The following is a 24,132-nucleotide window of genomic DNA, read 5'->3' on the forward strand; positions in this document are numbered from 1 at the left end:
TGAAACAATATATTTTTTCATCACTACATGTAGTTATAAATATAATTCCCCCTGATACCATTTTGGGAAATATTCAGAATTCAGTTTCATGGAATGCCAAGTAATCATGATTTATAATTCACTTTTTAGTGGATGATTTCTCAATATTTGTTTTGTTTTGTTTTTTGTGATCAACAGGATATACAATGACATAGTGGGAAAAATCATTAAGTAGTCTGACCTGTAACTTGCCATTAGCGGTGGTTTCAAAGAAACTTCTTAAGGGGCGTTGCTTGGTCCTTTTTTTTAGAAAGTGAACTTGAGAGAGCGGAAAAAAGTCATGTTCAATAGTAAGGCTAGGAAGTATGACTTTTGTATTATATCTTTGTTTTGTTTTTCCTTTGTTGTGTACTGTAATTTGTATGGATTTTTTTTCTTCCCACTTGTTACAATCTTTGTTTTGATACGTTGTATTCATCATAAATTTTAGAAATGTAATGTTTATACATGTACCTTTGGAAATAAATGTTGAATTGAATTTTAAATGACAATGCAAGTGAGAGGGTATGACAAGGGCAATGAATACAGATGATAAATCATCTTTAGTTTCTCTCTTTTTTTTTTAGGAGGGGGGGGGGGGCTTTATACCCAGTCTGTTACATTGAAACATTCTGTAGCTATAACCTGTATGTAAAACATAACTTAAGTCTACAATTTTTTGGTTTCCCTTTAAAAAGCATTTCCCATTGAAATTTTTTTTTTAAGGAACCTGTCTAGAATGACCACCTGCTCGTAAAGACCATTTTTCTTGTCTCCTTCAGGTGGTGTCTACATACAGATTTCACTGTAATTCTACAGAATTTTGGAATGTTTTTAAAAGATGTTCCAAGACTAAAATGTTTTTTTTTCTTGTTTGGATTTTTCTCAACAGACTGGTTTTACTACAGCCCTACTGGTGACCTGACGAACTCCATCCAACGGCAGCACACTCATAAAGATGCCGGCTATGACGACAGGTTCTTCTGGAATCAACACATGTTACAGGACATCCTGGATGCTCAGGTGATTATCTATCAACAAAACATCAAGGTGTTATGACCTTTAAGGAGGAACATAGAGCTGAAACAATGTTCCTTCATCTGAAAGAGCATTTTTTTTTACAGAAAGGTGTCTGCTTGTAGTTTCAAAAGAGTCATGTTGCTAAGCAATATAAGAGTATATATGGTAAGATCTCAGGCTATTTTGGCACCTCTGTGGTTTCAACTTCACTTGATGATATGACATCATTGTACAGTAGTAACCTTGTCATGCAATTTCAACAGAATTTGGCATGCTGTTAGCAACTCACCGTTTTCTCTCCCTTTTTATAGCCATTTTGTAGTGTCATATCAGGGGGAGAAGCTTAAGAAAATGTCCTTCCTGATATGACCATATCACGATTACTCCATCAACAACATAAAAGAAAACATGGAAAATAGAGACAATAAATCATAAGATAACATTGGATCTCATTTTATTACGCAAAGCGCCCTCTTGCCCTAACAAAAATCGCACATGTACTTGACATACCCCCCCTAAAAGAAGGAAAGTTATAGCAATTTAACCTTCTTTCATTTAAAGGAGCATGTCCCTTTTGAAAAATATGTAGACGTAGTAGGCCATTTAGAATTCTCCATACACATTGGTACTTGAAACGGGTACAAAAAAGTGAATTTTGTCCAGTTTACACAGCTTTGCTCACTGTCACAAGATATAAATTATTATAATAATGATAATTAGTACTCATTATATCTCCATATGTCTCAAAATGCAATAAAAAGATAAGTAAAGGAATAGATGTAAACGTCAATGCTTAAAGTGTCAATTAGACTTACTGGAAGGCCCACAGTTATGGTTTACATAAGCATTTAACAAACAAAATAGAGTGAGCACCCCAACCAGACGACTCTTTAAGGACACAGCAAGTAAAGATCAAAGCTGATTGAAACAGGATATGATTGATCCAAAGGAAATTAATTAATTACAGTCTAAGAAGACATTCTCCTGTCAGGTGATGGTGAAACACATCAACAAGATAATCACAAGATTGCTAGGTGATGACAATATTCAGATTTTGTTCATTTTGTCATGCCATGTAGTGTGGATTTAAATGTATTTGTTTATCTAAAAACCACTTCGCACTGTGTATCATGTTATCTGTGTACCTACAGGGGGAAATGGGTATTTGATGATGGTAAATATTAACATAAATAATTATGATAGAAATAATGATAATAGTTGATTGTAAGAATATTCATATTTTGATATTAATTTTGATGATTATTACAGTGAGAATAATTACATATATGATATAGCAAATTATATGTAAGAATTTAAATAAATTAATCAGTTACATAATTATTTAATGCTTAGAAGAAGGAATAGATTACTGAATGTAAATACTTGAATGAATAAATGACTTTATGAATGAATAAATACACAAATATACAACTCAATCGATTAATGAGTCAGAACTTACTAGATCTTGCCCTAGAATAATTAAAAAACCCACCATCTTTTTCAAGACTTTCTCTTGAAAATTTATCTCTTGTTATTTTATCATTATTATTATAATATATTTTCCTTCCTTCATTAAAATGTTTAATCAGCAAGTGCTGAACTTTCATTGAACTTTACAATATTTTTTTTCTATTTCAAGGAAACAGGCCTTTTTAGTCAATACAAATTTAAGGAGTTGACCATACTTTGTATTAGAGCGAGTAACGTTTGACTATGATAATAATATTCTGCTTTTTAAATAGCGCTTAATTCATCGAAAGATGTCTCTTGGTACTTTACATGTTTATTACTTTCCTGGATATTGGATCCTGCTTGCTTTTACACAATGAATGCACTTTCTCCACTCCCTTGGGAACATTACAGCAGGTTATTCCCATACTTTACCAATATGTTTCTTCTTTTTCCTTTCTCTGACAGAACAAAGAGCTAGCCAAGCCATGGATCATCCCTATCGTTCAGGGGTGTGTTCAGATTCGTGAATGTCGCATGACGTTTGCACCAGAGGAAGGAGCTCAGAGCGGAGGCAGCGGTGCAGACAGCGATGACTCTGACATCAGATTCAATCTCATGCTTATCTCAAGGAGAAGCAAGTTCAGAGCAGGTATTACACATTTTAACCATTTTCTTCGTTTTTTTAAGTGTTTCACTAAAAGAAATATTCACATGTGCACATTCAAGAGAACAAAAATGAATTATTTCTCTGCATTCCCTAGACATTGGTTTACAATAGGTCAGGGTTCATATTTATTAAACCAAAATTAACTTTTCCATCACTAGACAATGTGCTGTAGCAATGGCATGGATACAGTATATGATGTTATGCTTTTCAAGTCCAGAGGGAGGGGTGACATAATACCCCCCCCTCCTAAAATGTTTTCAATTACCAATATAAGAACAAGGCTTTGTTCATTCTTGGAGATGAAATATTTCCTCATACTTTTCTGATTCTTCTATTTCAAGCTACCATTCTATCATTTTCAATTATCTTCTAAAAGTTCTAAGGAACCAGATACAAGAGAAGAAATCTAAGGAAAGTCTTTAATTACCAGTTGAATAAATTGGGTCCCATTGCATAAAAGTTACTATTTTAATTTTGCCTTATAATGGTAACTTCCATGAAATCCTTGCTGTTGATTGGCTATTGAGCACTGTTACCACGGTAGTTGCCATTGGATGGCTAAAGTATAATTATAGTAACTTTGTGCAACAGGGCCCTGGACTGTACTTAGTCAAAGAGATTGAATATTATGTCAACAGATTCAACAGAGAAAGTCAAATCCATGTTAAAAACCTACTTTATTATTGAATAGCCTTTCCCTTCGCATGTAAAGCTTGTCAACTGTCTACAGTATACTATACAATTACTTTAATTTTTTTGCTGGAATTCCTTTTCTCTTTCTATTTTTTCCCAGGCGCTTAGAGACACGTTTTGTGATAAGCGCTATACAAATAATGTTAATTATTATTATCACATATTTGCTATATGTCTTTTCCCCTTGATCACCTAATGTATTTTCTTTCCAATCTCTCAAGGAACAAGATACAGGAGAAGAGGGATAGATGAGAGTGGGGCATGTGCAAACTATGTGGAGACGGAGCAGATCTTACAGACCGCTGAACACTCGGTATCCTTTGTCCAAGTCCGAGGGTCAGTACCAGTCTTCTGGAGCCAACCGGGAATCAAGTACAAACCCCCACCAAGGATCGATCGAGGTAGGTCAGACATAAGTGTGGACAAACAGACGTAAGAAAAATGTTTACCAAATTAAAGTAAAGATATTACTAAAAACCAAGTACAATAATAATACTTATTAACCTAGGGTAGAATCTTAGCTAAGAGTTGATCATCTAGCAAGCTCTACATCACAAAATGAATTGTGCAAGAATCTTCAACATGAATGCAACAATTGTGGATGAAATAAGTATTCACCAATATTGTTTGTGGTGTACTATAATTCAGTCATTGTTATCTACTTTTGATGGAAATGAATTTAAGTGTGATATTTTTTTCCTGGTTGTAGATGATGACGAGACACAGGAGGCTTTCAAGACTCATTTTGAAGAGGACCTGAAACGATACCGCCATGTAGCCATAATCAGTCTAATCGAACAGGCTGGCAGAGAGGCTATTGTGGGATCAGCCTTTATGAAGCATGTTCTCTTGTACGACAGTCCTAAGCTGACCTACATCACGTTTGACTTCCATGAATACTGGTAATTTGGGTTCTAAACTTCAGGAGCATTTCATGAAACAAATAGGCAGTACTTTTCACTGACTACTGTTATAAGCTACTGAAATCCTTGCATCTGATTGGATCAGGGGAAATTGGAAAATACTATTTGTTTCATGAAACCCTCCCTAGAACTAGACATTGTGTGCTGTTTTCATTAAAAGTGATGATTGGAAACTTGAAAGATAGTCATAATCAATGACTGATTCCTCATTAGAAGATAGATTTCTCAATTTTTATTCATCTTTCGCAATCCTGTACATAATAACAATTTTATAGATTTTAGCAGAAAGTGTAAGGAGAACAATAATAATATATGTGATTTCTTAAATAATTTAATTTTCATGTCCCATTGTATGGCTCTCGAATGCTATAATTTTATTTATTGTAAATATCTCCTTACAGTCGAGGTCTTCGGTTTGACAGAGTGTCTGTTCTTCTAGAGAGCATCCGTGATGTCATCAAAGAAATGAGATATTGCTGGTAGGTGAAAACATTTTTTGTAATCATCAGCATCAAGGTTTCTGTGGAAGTAACCATCATTATAAGTTGTGTGTACCATGGATTATTGGTGTTAAAAGTTCAGTTAAAGATAATTTTATTATATTCTTGAATAAATTCTTGATGTTGAATACATTGCAATGATATTTCTGTTGCTCTGGACTTGTACTATGGATATTAAACTTTTTCTTAGCTAAAGTGAATGAGTTGATGTGCGAAAGGATCAGTTGGTTATTCACAAACGTGTAGAACACAAGTCTTCCATTTATGTACAAAAACTCTCTCTATGCACAGCTTGCATCAGTGTCCAAGCATAGCAAGGAAAGTAATGGATGATATGTAATTCTAGTCCGGTTAGCCATGCTAAAGCTGGGTTAATAGTATGCAGCACTTATAAACATTGTATTCTACAAATGTTCTATAAATGTTACATATTGTTATTATTATATAATCACTTGAATTATCTTTTGTAATTCACCAGAAACATGAGTGGAATGTCAGGTCATCTCTCGCAAGGATATGCTGCTGCTGAAAAATTGTATAGCACCATTTATCTCTAAGGATTGTTCAAAGGCACTGGCAATATGTCACACATTATTCACACAGTTGCTAGTAAAGATACTTCTTTTGAGAACATTTTGTCAGTTTTCTTTGGTGATAACTTTCATTCGAAAATATCAAATTTGTTTCGTTTCATCCAGGGCTGATGCAGAAGGTGTGATCTTGGAGCAAAGAGGGGTTTTCAGGGTGAACTGTATGGACTGCCTGGACAGGACCAATGTGGTTCAGACAGCTCTAGCAAGAGCTGTACTCAGAACACAGGTAGGTACAGGGTTTGGATAGGCCAGGAAAAGGTGATGAGGATCTCCTGAAGGAAATAGAAGTTGGGAACAAGGATATAAAAACATGGATACCTTAGCAGTGTTAGATATATAGCGTTGTTTTGAAGGACTATGGTGGGTAGTGAACTGCATGGATTGTCTGGACCTGACCATAGTGAATCAGACGACTCTAGCAATAGCTGTACTCAGAACACAGGTTGATGCAGGTAGCCTTGAATGGATGATGAAGATATGTATAAAAATGATGATCCTGCTATTATCATACATTGTTATAAATGTGAATGTCAGACACATTTTGCTCTTTTATTTTTTCCTTTTTTGAAATAAAAGTTTTCCATTCATGAATTACTAGAAATTGTTAAGAAAAAATTCCAAAGACAGAAATATTTGTTATAATCATCATTTATGAAAAAAATTTATGTTGAATGAGTCGAAAAAGTTATTTATCACTACTCATAATAAGAATGATTTCTTACTAGCTTCGCAAGTTGGGTCTGCTGCTACCCGAGCAAAGACTAGTCCCCAGCATTAAGACCATCTATCAAGACATGTGGGCCAACAACGGGGACATCGTCAGCCGGCAGTACGCTGGGACGGCTGCTCTGAAGGGAGACTACACCAGGACAGGAGAGAGGAAACTTACAGGGCTTATGAAGGATGGGTATAACTCCGCTAATAGATATGTGCAGAACCAGTTCAAGGATGCGTTCAGACAAGTGGCAATAGGTCAGTTTGGACAACACTTTACATTTCCTGTGCTCATACCTGTCGCAAGAATATCAACCAAATCTTTAGAGGTTTTGTGTAATAGCAGTAGTCCCAATACTTGGCAATCTTTAGGAATCTATTTTTTTAGACTGATCATTTGCAATTTATTGATTTTATGAAAATTAAATCAGGTTTCATCTGACAAAGGCTCACCTTATCCTTATAGTTTTCTGAATTTCAATGTACGCTGTTCTCTTATTTTGGAGATACTTGATTATTGGAAAGGGTGCTTTTGATTTTGCCTAGTTTTCTTGTCTTGCACTGCATGGTTGCGGTCTTTGGTATTTTGGCCAAGCAAAAACTATCCTTTATCTGTAATATGATTGTGAGAATGATCCATTTTTGATTTATGATGAAAACTTTTTGAACTTGGATGAAGATTTGATGTCAAAGGAACAATCACACATAAATTTCAGGCAGTATCAGTATATGCCCACATAAACGGGAGACTGAAGGGTATTTCTGAAACAATATATTAATTTTTTATATAAATCTCAAGTTTAATTTAAAAAAAACACAATATGATACATAGACTTGGTAATGATGATAAGCAATTCTACATACTCGAAAAATCTTTTGTTCTACTAAAAAAATTTTTTAAATAGTTTTGAGTGGTTTAATGTTAATATTATAATTTTACATTGTTGCCTGTAGATTTGATGTTAGGGAACCAGGAGATCCAGGAAGATCTCTCATTGATTGATGAGCAGAAGGCATCGGCTGAGATGGGTAAGGACGTCTGGGACGGTGTGGATGAAGAGGATATCAAACAAAGGATTCAACAGTGCTCTAGATTGCTACTACCAAAGAATGAAGCCAAGATGAATCTTGGAGGATGGGCTCTTATTGATTGTGATTCAGGGTAGGTGGAATGTTCTAGTAAAGACCTATATTTAAGATTTATTGCTGTCTGTGCCATGATAGTTTTGAAGTGTTTTACTACAAAAGAATGAAACCAAGATTAATTTGGGAGGCTGGATTCTGGATTGGTACTGATAAAACATTGCTCGTACATATAAGCTTTTTACCATTTACTGTGGATAGTTCAACAATGCTCTACATGTAGATTGTTAAAAGAATGAAGCCAAGATTAATGGGCTCCTATTGACAGGGACTCAGGGTCGGTAGTATGGTCTTTCGGAAATAAATGTTGTTTATGATTAATTGCCAATTGTGCCATGGGAGATTTAATTGGATTGTAGTTACCAGAGAATAAAGGAAAGTTGAATCTTGGAGGATGGGCTCTTATTAACTGTGACTCAGGTTAAAGTGCTGATGAAAAAAAAATGTTTGTACTCTTAAGTTTTGACACTTTATTGTGGATAGTCTAACAATACTTCAGGATGCTACTACTAAAGAATAAAGCAAAAATAAATCAAAGAGATTGAGGCTGATTGTGATTGGGGCAGATACCGGAAAAGACTTATTGGTTGTAATAATGTCTTGGTTCCAGCGCGATGGCCCATATTCTAAAGAAACGTTCATAAAAACCATGGTCTAAAGTTATGGTTTAACTATGGGTAGCCAAGCGTTGCCCAAATCTCCCTAACAATATGATTACTTTATAATCACATTTGGCACTCAAAACATTACAGACAATCATTAAATTGCAACTTGAATTGTTTTCTTAAACATTAAAACATGGGAAGGATGCCATGAAACTCATAAGAAGAAGTATATAGTGTTTGATACCTCCCGTATTCGTAGACCATGGTTAAAGGGAGGAAGGGGCTGTTCTACACGGCTGTCCTATTATGTATGATTTGTAAACGTGCATCATATTCAACTTGGCCATAATTCTAGTTTAAGCGATTCTGTGAATAGTTCCATATCCTTTTTCCTCGCTCGACTTTTGCTGTCTATATCGACAAGTTAAAAGTCATGATTTTACAAGCAATACTTATAGAAGAAAAATTGCTATTTCTCAAGATATTGAGAGAGCACCTTAATAGTGGTTTGACTGCCATGTAAGCATTGCAATATTGGGCATTCATTTGTTTTCAAAGTTGCGTGTGAAAACCATATGTATGTTACTTGTATGTTTATTCTGCAGAGATCTTGATGACAGTGGTGAGGATGATAGGGACATCATTCTTATCATATCAGAGAAAGCCTACTATATTGCTAGGTAGGTCTAATTCTATTATTTTCTTAGCTGAACTCAGCAAAAAGGGATTCAATTCAATGAACTTAACATTTTCAATGCAATGGTTTATTTACATGAATTAAACTACTTTGATAGCATATTTTTTTAAAAGGTGATTCCTTTTTGTAATCCAGTAGTCCTATCTTTTATTTTCATGTTCCATCATTAAATCGTTTTTATAATAGCAAATAGTTTGTTTTAATTTCATTAATAAACATGAATTGTTTTAAATTGTAAAGTGCATAGAGACTCTTGTCTATCATGTACAACATCTGTACTATCATTCTTATTACTGGTTTGATAAAGAGTTCAAAAGAGCTCAGCGCTTAAGATGTAAGCATAGATAATGTATACTGGAGTTCCGGTATTATTCTTATGTGGACTATTTCAAGCAAATTGGTAATTTAGGATAAATTATTAAAGTGTGCTGTGTCCTGTAGGAGATTTGAGGTTTATGAAACTGATTTTATAGTAACCACCCTTACTACAAAAAGTACCACATAAAGGTTTTTTTTTTTTTTTTACATTGAAATGCTTCAGAAATGTAAAAAATAATTTTGTCACTTTCTCGATTTCTCCAAAATTATAGATCCAAATATTGTTGGCCTTTTGCCAAAAAGAGCACCATGACCATATTAAGTCGATGGTGTTATGACTTTCTTGTTTTGTTGTAAGGCAGATGATATAAGCCTACATATTCCCTGTTATATTATGAGTGTGCTTTGAATTTTGTAAATACTGATTTCTTGCCTTTATGATTACATTTGCAATTTTTTCTCCAGCTATGATGATGAAGCTGAAAAAATCACCCAGTATGAAAGAATACCGATAGATGCAATGACTGCTGTGGGCATAGGTAAGTAAATACTTATCATTTTCTTTTTCATTCATATTTATCTTGGTTATTTATTGAAGTAACAATCAACATTTGATAAATTTAATTTGTGAATTAATGTAGCGAAGCAGGCCCCCTAATTGTTAGGAGAGCATTACATGAAATAAATGTTACAAGCTACTGAAATCCTTGTATTCCATTGGCTCAGAACAAATCATTGACAAGATGAAACAAAGGCAAACACATAGTGATTTAGTTTGTCATTGGGTTTCTGTAAGGATAATGTTTCGGTGGAAGTTCACATGTTCTGACTGTGAGTGGACTTGATAAATTGTGTTCAAGATAGTCATGCGAAATCCAATAGACACCCTGGCAGTTTTGAAATTTTTATAATGGCTGATTGTGATAGTGTATTTATCTTGGAAAGATCCGTTTAGATGTACATGTATAATATATGTATTTTCATTATTATTTTCTACAGGATCAGCAACTACGTTCTTCTCCCATGCCAAACAGCGCTGCGTGCGCATCTACCATTCAGTTCAGGGTGATGATGGCTACTTCAGCACTCTCAAAGCACTACCTAGTCAATCAAAAGAATCGGCTGAGGGTAAGTAAGAATGGGGGAAATGGAATGCCAAACACCTAGCATTCATTTTAGGCCTAAGTAGATATTGGGTAGGGGGATGCCAAACATCTCGCATTCATTTAAGGGTGATGGTAAAGCTGTGTTGAAGTGGTTTCAGACTCTTGCTTTGTAATCAGAGGGATGTGTGTTTGAATCTTACCATGACCTAGTGTCCTTTAGCAAGGCTCAATCCATACTTTGTCACTCTCAACGAAGGGGCTGTTCCTTTCCGTATTTTGATCCATTTCAAATGCAAGCACAAAGCAAATATGAATTGTACAAGAAGTGCTGTAGCAAATTTTGATGTCACTATAATTCTTATCTATATTTCTTAACCTGTATTAATCAAATATCATTCTATTCCATGATCATGTGACAATGTCTCAAAACTCTCAATAAAGACAAAAGAGTCTAGATATACGCTCATCTTTGAAACTATGAAAGTATGTCTTTATTTTTTGTTTTGTTGTGTTTCATTTTCATTCATTTTATTGTTAATTTCCAATTTCTTATAATTTTCAGATGTTCTTCATTCTGTGGTTGAAGCCCTTGCAAAAGCCAGAGCAGCAAATAACCTTGGTCTGAAGGTTGTTGAAGACAAGATGGAAAAGTTAGTATTCATTTACTTTTAGTATCGTCCCTCCTTTCCAAGATCTCTTTTCATGTGCAAATATATGCGTGCCAAGATTTCCCCTTCACATTGCAGTAAAAGAAAAATGGGGATTCTTCAAGATCATTCCAGGGCCAAGAACCTGAAATTTTTTTTGTTGAAATATTGTTTTTGTAAAATAACTCATGAAATGTTCTTTAATTTTGATATTTCCCTTTGTGTAAAATACGTACTATGACATGCTACATCTTCTTTCTGTATTATATGAAGCATTAATTTCTGGAACTCTTTCTTCATAAAGGGGTTGTTTGCTGGTTTCCTTGTACAAAAGTAGTCCATGGTATGGAAATTTTTTGAAGAAATCCATGTTCTTTGTAATAATCATACTTTTACTTTACATGTTAAACAGGAGAAAAAGCAAGGTCTCTGGAGAGGTAATCCGTCTCACATCCCAGAAACGTTTCACCATGTGGCTACAGGACAAGTTTGTTCCAGAGTCAGTCCTTGCCAAGCGTAACCGTGGCAACCAGGGTGGTCAAGAGAGTCCTTCTGATCAACCAAGCAATCGTCAGCTTATCAAGCCAATCAGAGCACAGGTTATGAGCAGATACTTCCAGTCCATGGGTGACAAGGTCTCCAACTTGAACCCTTTGAAGAAGGTGCGGTTACGGAAACGACCTTCCAACCCGCAGGCGGAATCCGTCGCAATGGAGAATCGTGCTTTCGCAGAGGGAGAGGAGAGTCAGGATGAGCTGGATGGCATCAACGACAGTGACGATGAGATCCTACTTGATTCATCGTCAAGCGATGACACCTCGTTAGATGGTCTGAGCCTGGGAGCCTGTCTAGAAATCCTTGGAGGAAACGCCGACGTTGATGCAGAAAATGATACCAACAATCAAAGCATGATATCTCACGATGGGGAGATTGTCCTGACGACATGCGGTGTGCTTGCTGTTGATCAGGACCGCAATGTGAGAAGTCTAAGCCTACGTAGGCTTACACCTCGAAAGAACCACCACCGTGATGCTGCCGATAACACTATAATTGCTAATGCTAATGAAGAGAGGGTGAGGAGGGGTAGGCTCATGTCAGATGGTGAAGATCATAGTAGGAAGTACAGCACCCTTGGACGGGAAAGAACTCTTGCCACCGTTGACGCTACAGACGAACCTGATGGTTCTAATAAAGTCCTTGTGGATAATGCAGACTCACAGAGCCAGGTTGATGAATTGAACGCAAATATAACCAGAGATTCAAATCCTGCAAACGACGCCCAGACAACTCAGCAGTCTCCTCAGAAGCGACTTGCAAATCCAGTTGTTCGATTGCCATCCTTGGATGACAATTTTGGTCCTTTGGAGTTGACCGTCAACCCACTTCCGGAGAACTTCCATGACCACCTCCTTGCTGAAAACATGCGGATGAAGTACCGTGCTCACAGCGAGAACTCCCTGCAGGATTGCTTCATGAGCACAACGTCAACGGAGAAGACTGAAACCGATAGTATCGGAAGGGAAGGCGCTCAGGCAACCATCAGCAAGATAGCTCTCAGGTTCCGTACCTTGGGGTCAATGAACTTTGCACGGTCTGGAAACCTTCGGGCGGAGCAGCAGAAAGAACAGATGCAGATGGAGATGAAGATGAGGAGGGAGTGTAAAACAAGATTTATACAGCTTTGATTATCAACCAACATTAGGAACCTGCATTTCATCTCTTTAGAGCTAGGAAATCTTTTTGGCAACCCCCCCCCCCCCTTTAATTCATATTGTATTGGTGTAGCTCATGTTGGTTGACGTTTAGCCTCTCCATCCATATCTTACACCTTATTACATGTGGTAATTCTGCTAGAATGGAAGAGTATGCCAATTGATAACTTTGCGATGGTCAGAGTTAAGATCATGATTGGGTCACAGGACATCTGGCTGGCTGGTATGTCATAAACAGTATTGTACAACGCCTACTTAGCTTGTTGTACGCGAGCAAATGGGAGGCTGAATGTCAAACATTCGTACCGTTGCACAAAAGACGTACCATCCAAAAATGCTCCCTTTTCATAGATTACTGCAGGAAAAACTCTTTGTTTTTTCATAAATTCGCTAAACTCCGAGGCGTTGTACAACACAAATAGCGAATATTCTTATTCGTGCAATGGTGCGAGATTTCACATTCGGTGAAAGAAATATACACTCTATTCAACTCGGCTAACGCCTCGTTGAATAGAGCATCTTTCTTTCACCTCATGCAAAATCTCGCACCATCGCACTCATGCCTATTCGCTATTTGCATATTGACGAGTTATGTATGACTTAAAGCATGACTGGTGACGTGGATGATGTTACATACAAGTTGTCAACACTGACGTAACACGTAATTGTCAGCTCTGATAATTTCAGTGAAATCCTTGGTGTTGATTGACTGAGGACAGAGCTGCCATGTAGTACGGATTTGCCGTACTTAGTACTGAAAAATAAGAAGAATACTGATGGTTTCATGAAAAACGGTGATTTCTAAATTTCCCGTTTTATGTGTTGTCCTATGGTATTTCTTTGAAAATACTGATTTCCTCACCAAAATACTGATTTTCAGCTTTTATAATACTGAAATGTACTTGTTCAGGTTGGCAGCTCTGTGGGGAGCTCCGGATTCTGACTATTACCATGGTAACTGTTAGTCATGAAACACCCCCCCCCCATGTTCTTGGAATTCAAAATCAGATTCTCAGTCACTTTTGATTCCAATCAGTCAAAGTTGAAATATCATCTTTATAAATTAGAATTCTTCTTGTTTAGAAGCATCTGAATGCAAAGTTTGTAATTAATCAAAGTTTGATTCTGCTCAGTGGAAATTCACCTCCCACTGTGTAAAACCAGTTATGCAAGAGTTGGGGTATCTTGTTTCACACAAAACAGATCACCAGTCGTGCATTCAGTCCAAACACCAACCTACCATTTTTATTTACATGGGAGTGGTGGAAAAACTTTTCCGCAATTTGCTTTCAGAGTATCTATTCATCATTGGTAATCGCTGAGCTCTCGTGTGTTAATCAAATGTTACGGGCTGCATATTATTTGTATACTGCCAGCTGAATCAGTTTTGAGGGGAAAATGTAACAATTGTTGTTTGGATCTTTCCTTCAAACTCTACTTTCTCAGGCTTATTATTGATGCTCATCATTTTTCTATGGATATCATTTAACGATGCCAGCTGTAATTTGTATATCTTCATGAATGTTACAGCCCCAGAACGATGTTATAAATGAGTAGTATGCATTATTATACATGCACTAGGCATAAGGGCCCTGTTTGCTAGTAATATTGAAGAGATGCCCAAGTTCAATGACCTAGTTACCTTGAACGATCCAATAGCCCATTTCAATTCCTTCCCTAAAGTAATTTGCCACTTGCCAGTAATAATACATTTATGAAACCGGGACGCAGTATAACGAGCAAATCCTGGGCTCAGTGATAGCAGTGTTGTGATCTAACACAAAACTGGCCAATCAAATTTGCTGTTGCATGCACATTTTTTTCAGCATACACACTACAAATTGGAAATTGATTGCAAATATTAGGTGCTTCAGGGGGCTGTTTGACTTAATGATTATCTTGCGTGACTTCATCATTTCATTAATGAACATGAATGTGATAAGAAAGTGTTGTATTCATAATTTATTGAATTGCATCTGTACTACCGGTAATCTAATTTTATGCTTGTTGCACAAAACTCACACAATTACCGCACAATAACATGCACTTTAGAGACAAAACTGAAGTTGGAGCTTTCTCCAGCATTTGGCAAAGTAGAAACCTCAGATGAAGCTGTATTTGTCAGATTATTATTTTTTATAAATCATCATCATCTTAAATTTCACCTTTGTTTTCTCCATCCCCTTCTTTCCTTCTACTTTTTTTTTCTCCTTTAAAAGTATCTTTTCAAAATAATACTTCTACTTATATTTGAAAGTTGAACTGAATTCTCATAAACTGAATTGCCAACAAGTGTCTCATTTTGAGATATTCTTATCTTTTTTGTTCCCCTTGCACAAAGATTTGAAAATTCAAGATTTGGACATGGCTGTATAATACTTTTATTAGTGGAATATTGTTTTAAGTTGTGCTCTTAGTCAATATTTTTACCCCAATGTGCTATTGAAAATGTAGTAAATGCACAAATAAGTCTGGTTGTTTCTTAATTCTTTTTTTTCTTCAGTATTTCTTTCCAGCTTATGTGTATCAGAAGATTGGTTTTATATCATCTAATGCTTTTTATATGTAAGTTACTGGCACTGTTGTTTTAGGTCAGGGACTAGTCTCACAAAGATATGTCATTGATCTGATCAGTCACATCTATAGAAAGCCAATGACAACATCTTCTAAAATTGCGAATGCTGTTCAAACTGTACTCAAAGTATACAAATTTTGCTTGCATCATTGCTTTAACCAATTGCTAATACCTTGGTCACATTTGCTCATTTTTGTCTCACCTGCATAGCAGAGTGAGACTATAGGCGCCGCTTTTCCGACGGCGACGGCGGCGGCGTCAACACCAAATCTTAACCTTAGGTTAAGTTTTTGAAATGACAGCATAACTTAGAAAATATATGGACCTAGTTCATGAAACTTGGCCATAAGTTTAATCAAGTATTACTGAACATCCTGCCTGAGTTTCATGTCACATGACCAAGGTCAAAGGTCATTTAGGGTCAATGAACTTAGACCATGTTGGGGGAATCAACATCAAAATCTTAACCTAAGGTTAAGTTTTTGAAATGTCATCATAACTTAGAAAATATATGGACCTAGTTCATGAAACTTATACATAATAGTAATCAAGTATTACTGAACATCCTGTGCAAGTTTCAGGTCACATGATCAAGGTCAAAGGTCATTTAGGGTCAATGAACTTTGGCCAAATTGGGGTATTTGTTGAATTACAGCCATAAATTTGAAAGTGTGTTGGTCTAGTTCATAAAACTTGGACATAATAGTAATCAAGTATCACTGAACATCCTGTGCGAGTTTCAGGTCACATGATCAAGGTCAAAGGTCATGTAAGGTCAAAGAACTTTTGCCACGTTGGGGGTATTTGTTGAATTGCCATCATATCTCTATAAGTGTATTGGTCTAGTTCATAAAACGTGGAAATAAGAGTAACCAAGTATCACTGAACATCTTGTGCGAGTTATAGTAGTTTTCAAAATCAGCACTGCTGCTATATTGAATCGCGTGATGCAGGTGAGGCGGCCAGAGGCATTCCACTTGTTATTCAAACCACCTATATTTAGCTGGTACAAAAATGTTAAAACGGCTGTTTTCGACTCGCCGTACGGCCGCCGTAGAACAAATGTGACCAAGGTATAAGTGTGCTCATTTTTTGTTAGCAAAGGCACAGTGCATAATCCTCCTATGTGTCAATGAAAAATAATGACATCATTGCCTTTTCATAATTGGAATTGATTGATTAGATCAGTCTCAACTCCTTGTGAGACTAGGCCCATGTGTATATTTATCTCTCTGTGTGTATGAGCTTGGGGCTCTAGCTACAGCATTCAGTTAGAAAATAACTCTCTTGCCATGAAAGCAATAATGAATATGTTGCCTTTGTTTAAACAGTTTGATTAGCCTAATTTTAGAATGTTTTTTTTAAATGAGTTGTGATATGGATTTATAATGTGTCTAGCTGATTCTCTTTCTCTGTCCCTCTCTCTCTCTCTCTCTCTCTCTCACACACACACACACACACTCTTTAGTGAAGAAGTTTAGCTGTGTTTCATTAGGATAGTTATTAACTCATGTTAAGACATTGCGCATCAAAGCTCAAAAACATTTTATAAAGTCTTCAAACGTAAAGCTGGGATAATAATAAACCCAGCTGTTATAATTGTCATTAATATTATTGTTATTGTTGTCATCATTATTTTCTCCCTCTTTTTCAACTTCTCTTTTGACTTTGATTCTTCAAGACAAAATTGACTGCCTCATCTTGTTACAGCATGAACTTTAAAAAAAAAATCTCTAATATTGTATGAAATAACAAAAATCATATATTTTTAATCATGTAATTAGCTTTCATGGATTACTTTGGAAACAAATAATATTTCATCATCATGTTGAGGATCTGAATGGTCCACAAACTTCAGTTGTCAGGTGTCTAAAAGAATTCTATTTCCTGTGTCTGCAATATCATTTTTTTATGCCTCATATCCCATTGACTTTGTACACAAGAGCTTTGTTGTTAAGCTTTTTTCGATTGGGATATTTTACAATCGCGACAGGGACGGATTCTACTACATCGAAAATCAATTGTCAAAGCAGTCTGTGTTGATATTCAGTGAATCAAATCAGCAGTTTCATTCTGGACTGGACAAATGACATATATGCAAATTTTCATCAGCTCGACTATCAGCTGTCTCTGTTCACCAATTTTCGACAAAGACCTCTCAGCTGTTCATTGTGATTTGATGGGCATTTTTGAAACATTTTCTTTGTTGTAGAATCCGTCCCTGTCGCAGTTGCGAAAACTTTCTATGTCTGAATAGGGCATTCATTCTCAAATTCTTTTAAGGTCATGAATGTAAACATTACAAACAACCAATAGTTTCTCACTGAATGATTCATTGTATATATATAGTTATTAAAACTTGAATGAAGAAATTCAGGGTTTTTTTTAAGTGATAAAACATGCTTTAAAGGCAATGCCAACTTTTAAGAAATGTTTCATATGTACCACCTCCCCCACCCTAAATGGATGTTTCCCCCTTTTATAAACCAAAGTGAAGTGTTCCCCAATCAGTAAAGTTGGTTTTTTATTTTATTTATGTTGACTTGATGGTTGAGACAGTTCTGTGGAAATGAAAATAATCTGTTGATAAACTTCCCCAATAATTTTTATTCTAAGATTGTTTTAGCTCAACTCTATGATATGGAGGTTGTTATATTTAAATCAAATTCCTTGTATAGAAATCTACTTAATCTAGACTAGATCATGTGTTTGATTATGCTCTTTCAAAGATTTTACTCCAGTAACAGTTTTCAATGTACAAAGATTTTAATGTATTTATGTTAAAGAGGATATATATTTTGTAGAAATATAAATACACCATTGTAAATCCTATACAAAGTGAAAATATAATATGCATTTTAACATTATTGTATAGCTACAGGCCATATTGAAATATGTTCTTTGTTATATTGGTATCATGCTTTTAAACAATTTTGGCAGGAGATATGTTAGAATAACACATCTGTGAAAATGTGAAATTGTTGATTTTAGGAAAAGTTTACGGATTAAAAAGTTAATGTTTAGAATATATTCAGATTCTGTTTAGGTCACTTTGAATAGGCATATATATGTTACATGTTGCAATTACAGGTACATGTATGAAGTGATTTTTTCAAGATAAGTGAATTCAAAGAAATTTTTTCATCTGCACCCAACAAATGAAGTGCATATTTCCCATATGTTTATAACACCCCCCCCCCATAATTGTACAAACATGTGGATAATATTATAATTTTTGTCTCACCTGCCTAGCAGAGTGAGACTATAGGCGCCGCTTTTCCGACGGCGGCGGCGGCGTCAACACCAAATCTTAACCTGAGGTTAAGTTTTTGAAATTAAGCATAACTTAGAAAGTATATGGACCTAGTTCATGAAACTTGGCCATAAGTTTAATCAAGTATTACTGAACATCCTGCCTGAGTTTCATGTCACATGACCAAGGTCAAAGGTCATTTAGGGTCAATGAACTTAGACCATGTTGGGGGAATCAACATCAAAATCTTAACCTAAGGTTAAGTTTTTGAAATGTCATCATAACTTAGAAAATATGTGGACCTAGTTCATGAAACTTATACATAAGGTTAATCAAGTATCACTGAACATCCTGCATGAGTTTCACGTCACATGACCAAGGTCAAAGGTCATTTAGGGTCAATGAACTTTGGCCGAATTGGGGGTATCTGTTGAATTACCATCATAACTTTGAAAGTTTATGGATCTGATTCATGAAACTTGGACATAATAGTAATCAAGTATTACTGAACATCCTGTGCAAGTTTCAGGTCACATGATCAAGGTCAAAGGTCATTTAGGGTCAATGAACTTTGGCCAAATTGGGGTATTTGTTGAATTACAGCCATAAATTTGAAAGTGTGTTGGTCTAGTTCATAAAACTTGGACATAATAGTAATCAAGTATCACTGAACATCCTGTGCGAGTTTCAGGTCACATGATCAAGGTCAAAGGTCATGTAAGGTCAAAGAACTTTTGCCACGTTGGGGGTATTTGTTGAATTGCCATCATATCTCTATAAGTGTATTGGTCTAGTTCATAAAACGTGGAAATAAGAGTAACCAAGTATCACTGAACATCTTGTGCGAGTTATAGTAGTTTTCAAAATCAGCACTGCTGCTATATTGAATCGCGTGATGCAGGTGAGACGGCCAGAGGCATTCCACTTGTTGAAATGACATCATAACTTAGAAAGTATATGGATCTAGTTCATGAAACTTGGACATAAGGTTAATCAAGTATTACTGAACATCCTGCCTGAGTTTCAGGTCACATGACCAAGGTCAAAGGTCATTTAGGGTCAATGAACTTAGACCATGTTGGGAAAATTATTTTCAAAATCTTAACCGAAGGTTAAGTTTTTGAAATGACATCATAACTTAGAAAGTATATGGACCTAGTTCATGAAACTTGAGCATAAGGTTAATCAAGTATTAGTGAACATCCTGCTCGAGTTTCAGGTCACGTGACTAAGGTCAAAGGTCATTTAGGGTCAATGAACTTTGGTCAAGTTGGGGGTATTTGTTGAATTACTATCATAACTTTGAAAATGTATGGATCTAGTTCATGAAACTTGGACATTAGGTTAATAAAGTACCACTGAATATCCTGTGCGAGTTTCAGGTCACATGACCATGGTCAAAGGTCATTAAAGGTCAATTAACTTTGGCCATGTTGGGGGTATTTGTTAAATTACCATCCTATCTCTGAAAGTTTATGGATCTAGTTCATAAAACTTGGGGTATAAGAGTAATCAAGCATCACTGAACATCCCCTGTGAGTTTCAGGTCACAAAACCAAGTCAATGGTCATTTAAGGTCAATGAACTTTGGCCGTATTGGGGGTATTTGTTAAATTACCATCCTAACTCTGAAAGTTTATGGATCTAGTTCATAAAACTTGGGACATAAGAGTAATCAAGTATCACTGAACATCCTGTACGAGTTTCAGGTCACATGACCATGGTCAAAGGTCATTAAAGGTCAATTAACTTTGGCCATGTTGGGGGTATTTGTTAAATTACCATCCTATCTCTGAAAGTTTATGGATCTAGTTCATAAAACTTGGGGTATAAGAGTAATCAAGCATCACTGAACATCCCCTGTGAGTTTCAGGTCACAAAACCAAGTCAAAGGTCAGTTAAGGTCAATAAACTTAGGCCATGTTGGGGTAATTGTTGAATTGCCATCATAACTTTGAAAGTTTATGGATAGAGTGAATGAAATGTGGACATGGGTGTAGTTGACAGTCTTAAGTCTCCGTTCAAATGTCATTTTTGGTCAATGAACGTGGTATTATGTCATATGAATGGTGTTTTTGTGAATGATTATTTTATAGTAGTTTTCAAAGTTAGCACTGCTGCTATATTAAATCGCGTAATGCAGGCGAGACTGCCAGAGGCGTTCCACTTGTTATTATAATCAAATAACTGTAGGGACTATGAATTTTACTCCCAAATATTGTTTAATATAGTCTTATGGTGGTATGTGAATTGCCCTTAAATGTGTCGGTTATTTGCAGTATTGACAAAATAGGGTCTCCTTTGGACTCACATGGCAGCTGCTTTTATTTGGACCACTATTTATTCTTAAGAATGATAATGATAAATGTTTCATAATACTTATTTTCTTATTCAAGTTGGTACAAATTCTCAAAATGTGTTGGAATGATATACATACATAATGATTCTTTCAGTTCAAATAAACAGGCAGGAAAGTTTTTAAAAAGGCAAACAAGCTTGAAAGAGACATAAAACAAAAGATGTTATCTCTCATTTGTAATGGACATTGTGCTTTTATGCACAGATTGATTTACATGTATTTGTGACCACTATGCACAAAGGTACAAGGTACAATATGATGTTGAAATATATATGTAATGTACATTCTATACTGAGGTTAGGGGCAGTTAGAACCAAGATTTATAAAAGCAGGAACATGAAAGTCTGATTATTTCTGAAAACATCTCCAAAAAATATGGGGGGGGGGGCTATGTTCCTATCCTCCTGTGCCCCCCGCCCCATCAATCATCTGCCTCTTTCTCTGTCAGTCTTTTTGTTAAAGAACGCTATAGAGTTACGAGTATGATTGTCTGCGCTGCTGTGTGAGAATGGTTTTTCATCATTACAATCGCCATCATAATCCTTCTCTTTTTCATCATCGAAATCCATTAACGTTTTATGCAAATGAAAGACCTTTAATAGTGACAAAGTATTCAAGTCACCCATTGCAGTACTGAATATGGAAGAGACTTGCGTGAATGCTCATGTGTGCAGTGTATTTAAGTCCTTTCCGTTTTGTGAAGATTGATGAAGATGAAAAATGTGAATCTGCGATACTATTTCAGTCGACTGATTAATGAAGAGCAGAAAAGTTTTTGATATTGTCTTGTAATTTTTAGTCTTGCCAGTTTATATGAATTTTGGTTGATGCTGCCACCTCCACTCTGCTGGGCAGAAATGAAGTTGGAATTTAGAATAAAATACTAAGCAAACATTTTGAACTGTAAACTAAATTGATTTTAAAGGAGAATGAAACCCTTGAAACCAGCTAAATCCATATCAAAGAGAAAAATCAAAGAAACATATTGTTGAAAGTTTGAGGAAGATTGAATGAATAATAAGAAAGTTATGAGCATTCGAATATTGAGATCACTAGTGCCATGTAGATCCTCCCAACGGCAATGCGACCAAGATCTGTGATATCACACACGTACAACTCCCTCATTACTTTAGTACTTATTTCACTTATATTCTCACTTTTATAGAGTCTATCACAAGGTGGGGTGTTCTCTTTATGAGATGACAAGTACAGAGGTTTCACAACATTATATCATTGATGAATCGTTTGTCATATGATTAGAATGAGCAAAAAGAGATGTTTTGGGGTATATTTTCAGTGTCCAAATGGGAGAGTTGTACGTGTGTGACATCACAGATCTTGGTCGCATTGCCAATGGGAGGATCTCCATAGCATTAGTGATCTCGACATTCAAATGCTCATAACTCTTTTATTGCTACTCCTATTTTACTCAAAGTTTTGTTGATCTTATTCTTTGATTTTTCTGCTTTCACAAAAGCTAACTTGCTCCAAGAGTTTCATTCTCCTTTAAAGGCTCTTTATGAGTTTGACTTTTAGTCTATTTCTATCTACTTATTATAATATACATGTAGATGAATTAAAAGATACTGAAAATAATTCATGAACTGCAAATTAGATTTTAAGACTTGGATTTCATTTACATTATGAAAGAGAATAAACCATTTTTTATAGGAAAAAAATGACTTTTAGGTTGAATTTTAATAACTTTTACAGAATATATATGTTTAACTCAACCTTCTGGATGTAAAAAAATATATAAATAAATGGCCCAAGTCAAGGCAATTTTTCAGACCATATTGTGCAAAGCAAGTGGTATTTACATATTCTAGGTTTAATTTCACCCAGGTTGAACAGATATCTGTGGTTCGAAGGGATTGACTTGAGCAGAGTCATCTGTATTTAGGGGGAGGGCAGTTTTTAATATCAAGAGGATGTAAGGCATGAAATTGATCTTTCATTTAGGTATTACATTCCTACAACAATTTGTAATAATATCCACTGATCTGATTTTTGGGTGGATCAAAATATCCAAAAAAGCCACACCAAATAGATAATGTATAAATTGTACTTAACTGAGTTGCTTCACATGAAGTTTTATTAAAACATTGGTTGTTGGTTTTTATTCAATACTCCAGTGTATTTTAGTGTATTTAATTGTTGTAATATCCTATTTCATGTATATTAAATATATATTGCTCTCCTAAAAATTGGTATATAGAATAACGTGTGTGACCTACATGTAATATTGAATATATTATAAATTGTTGATCTCTATTTTATCTTTTTATGTTACAGGGCCTAACTGTATCAGCTCAATATTAATTCTATGATGCATATCATAAAAAGAAATATGGAAGATATCACTAATTTTTATTCATTTTAATTAAGTATAAATACACTTGCTGTATCACTAAACCTATATAATTAAGGTAACACATTTGGTCTAAGATGTATGCTCTAAAGGAAAACATACATTTGATGTGTCAACTTTTTCAATGAAAGCTTCCTTTCTGTGGTGTATTTTAATTCAGGGTGACTATCGAAACCAAAATTGGATGCAGAATATACATATATATCTAAAATCACATCAGTAAAAAAAATATTGGATCATCACTTGCAATTAACTATTTACACTGATTTTTTTTTAATTGTTTTTGTTTTTTGAAAAAAAATCCCATTTTCTTCATTGCTCTAGAATACTAGGATTTCGCCAGTCCAAAATCTTTAATAAAAACAAGTAAAACAATTTTTTAAAAGAGGAAATTTGGAATGAGAAATCAGCTTCTAGTGGACTTTGTGGATGTTTCATACATTTCTCATGGCAAGTCGTAAATCCATGATATCGCACAACTCTTGAAGGCAGAATTATTGTTTATCTGTTTCATAAAGTCGTCTGTAATTTAGGAGCGACTTTAAGAACGACTGGTGATCCTTTCTTGTTGTAAATGATATTCACCGTTAAATGTTCATTGGTGATTATTTAGCACGCAAGAAAGGTTCACCAGTCGCTCTTTAAGCTGCTCTTAACTTACGAACAACTTTATGAAACGCCCATCGGTTCATGATTTAGGAGGATTTGATTTGATAAAATGTTGAATTTGATTTATTCATATCACTCCAAAGATTTTATTGAACTA

The 24,132-nt window shown here is 35.4% G+C and overlaps 1 protein-coding gene across 1 annotated transcript; it reads left to right on the forward strand.

The window, feature by feature from the left end:
- Window positions 1-915: 915 nt before the first annotated feature.
- Window positions 916-15,301, forward strand: LOC129273256 (phosphatidylinositide phosphatase SAC2-like). The gene is made up of 13 exons (XM_064107942.1): window positions 916-1,041; window positions 2,956-3,139; window positions 4,072-4,251; window positions 4,560-4,752; window positions 5,175-5,252; window positions 5,972-6,092; window positions 6,592-6,838; window positions 7,535-7,742; window positions 8,934-9,008; window positions 9,809-9,882; window positions 10,343-10,471; window positions 11,012-11,099; window positions 11,509-15,301. The coding sequence occupies exons 1-13, from the start codon at window positions 1,015-1,017 to the stop codon at window positions 12,779-12,781; spliced, it is 2,877 nt and encodes a 958-aa protein (XP_063964012.1). The 5' UTR covers window positions 916-1,014; the 3' UTR covers window positions 12,782-15,301.
- The last annotated feature ends 8,831 nt before the right edge of the window (window positions 15,302-24,132 follow it).

The sequence above is a fragment of the Lytechinus pictus genome, chromosome 12, assembly GCF_037042905.1.
Source record: "Lytechinus pictus isolate F3 Inbred chromosome 12, Lp3.0, whole genome shotgun sequence".
Classification (NCBI taxonomy): Eukaryota; Metazoa; Echinodermata; class Echinoidea; order Temnopleuroida; family Toxopneustidae; genus Lytechinus; species Lytechinus pictus.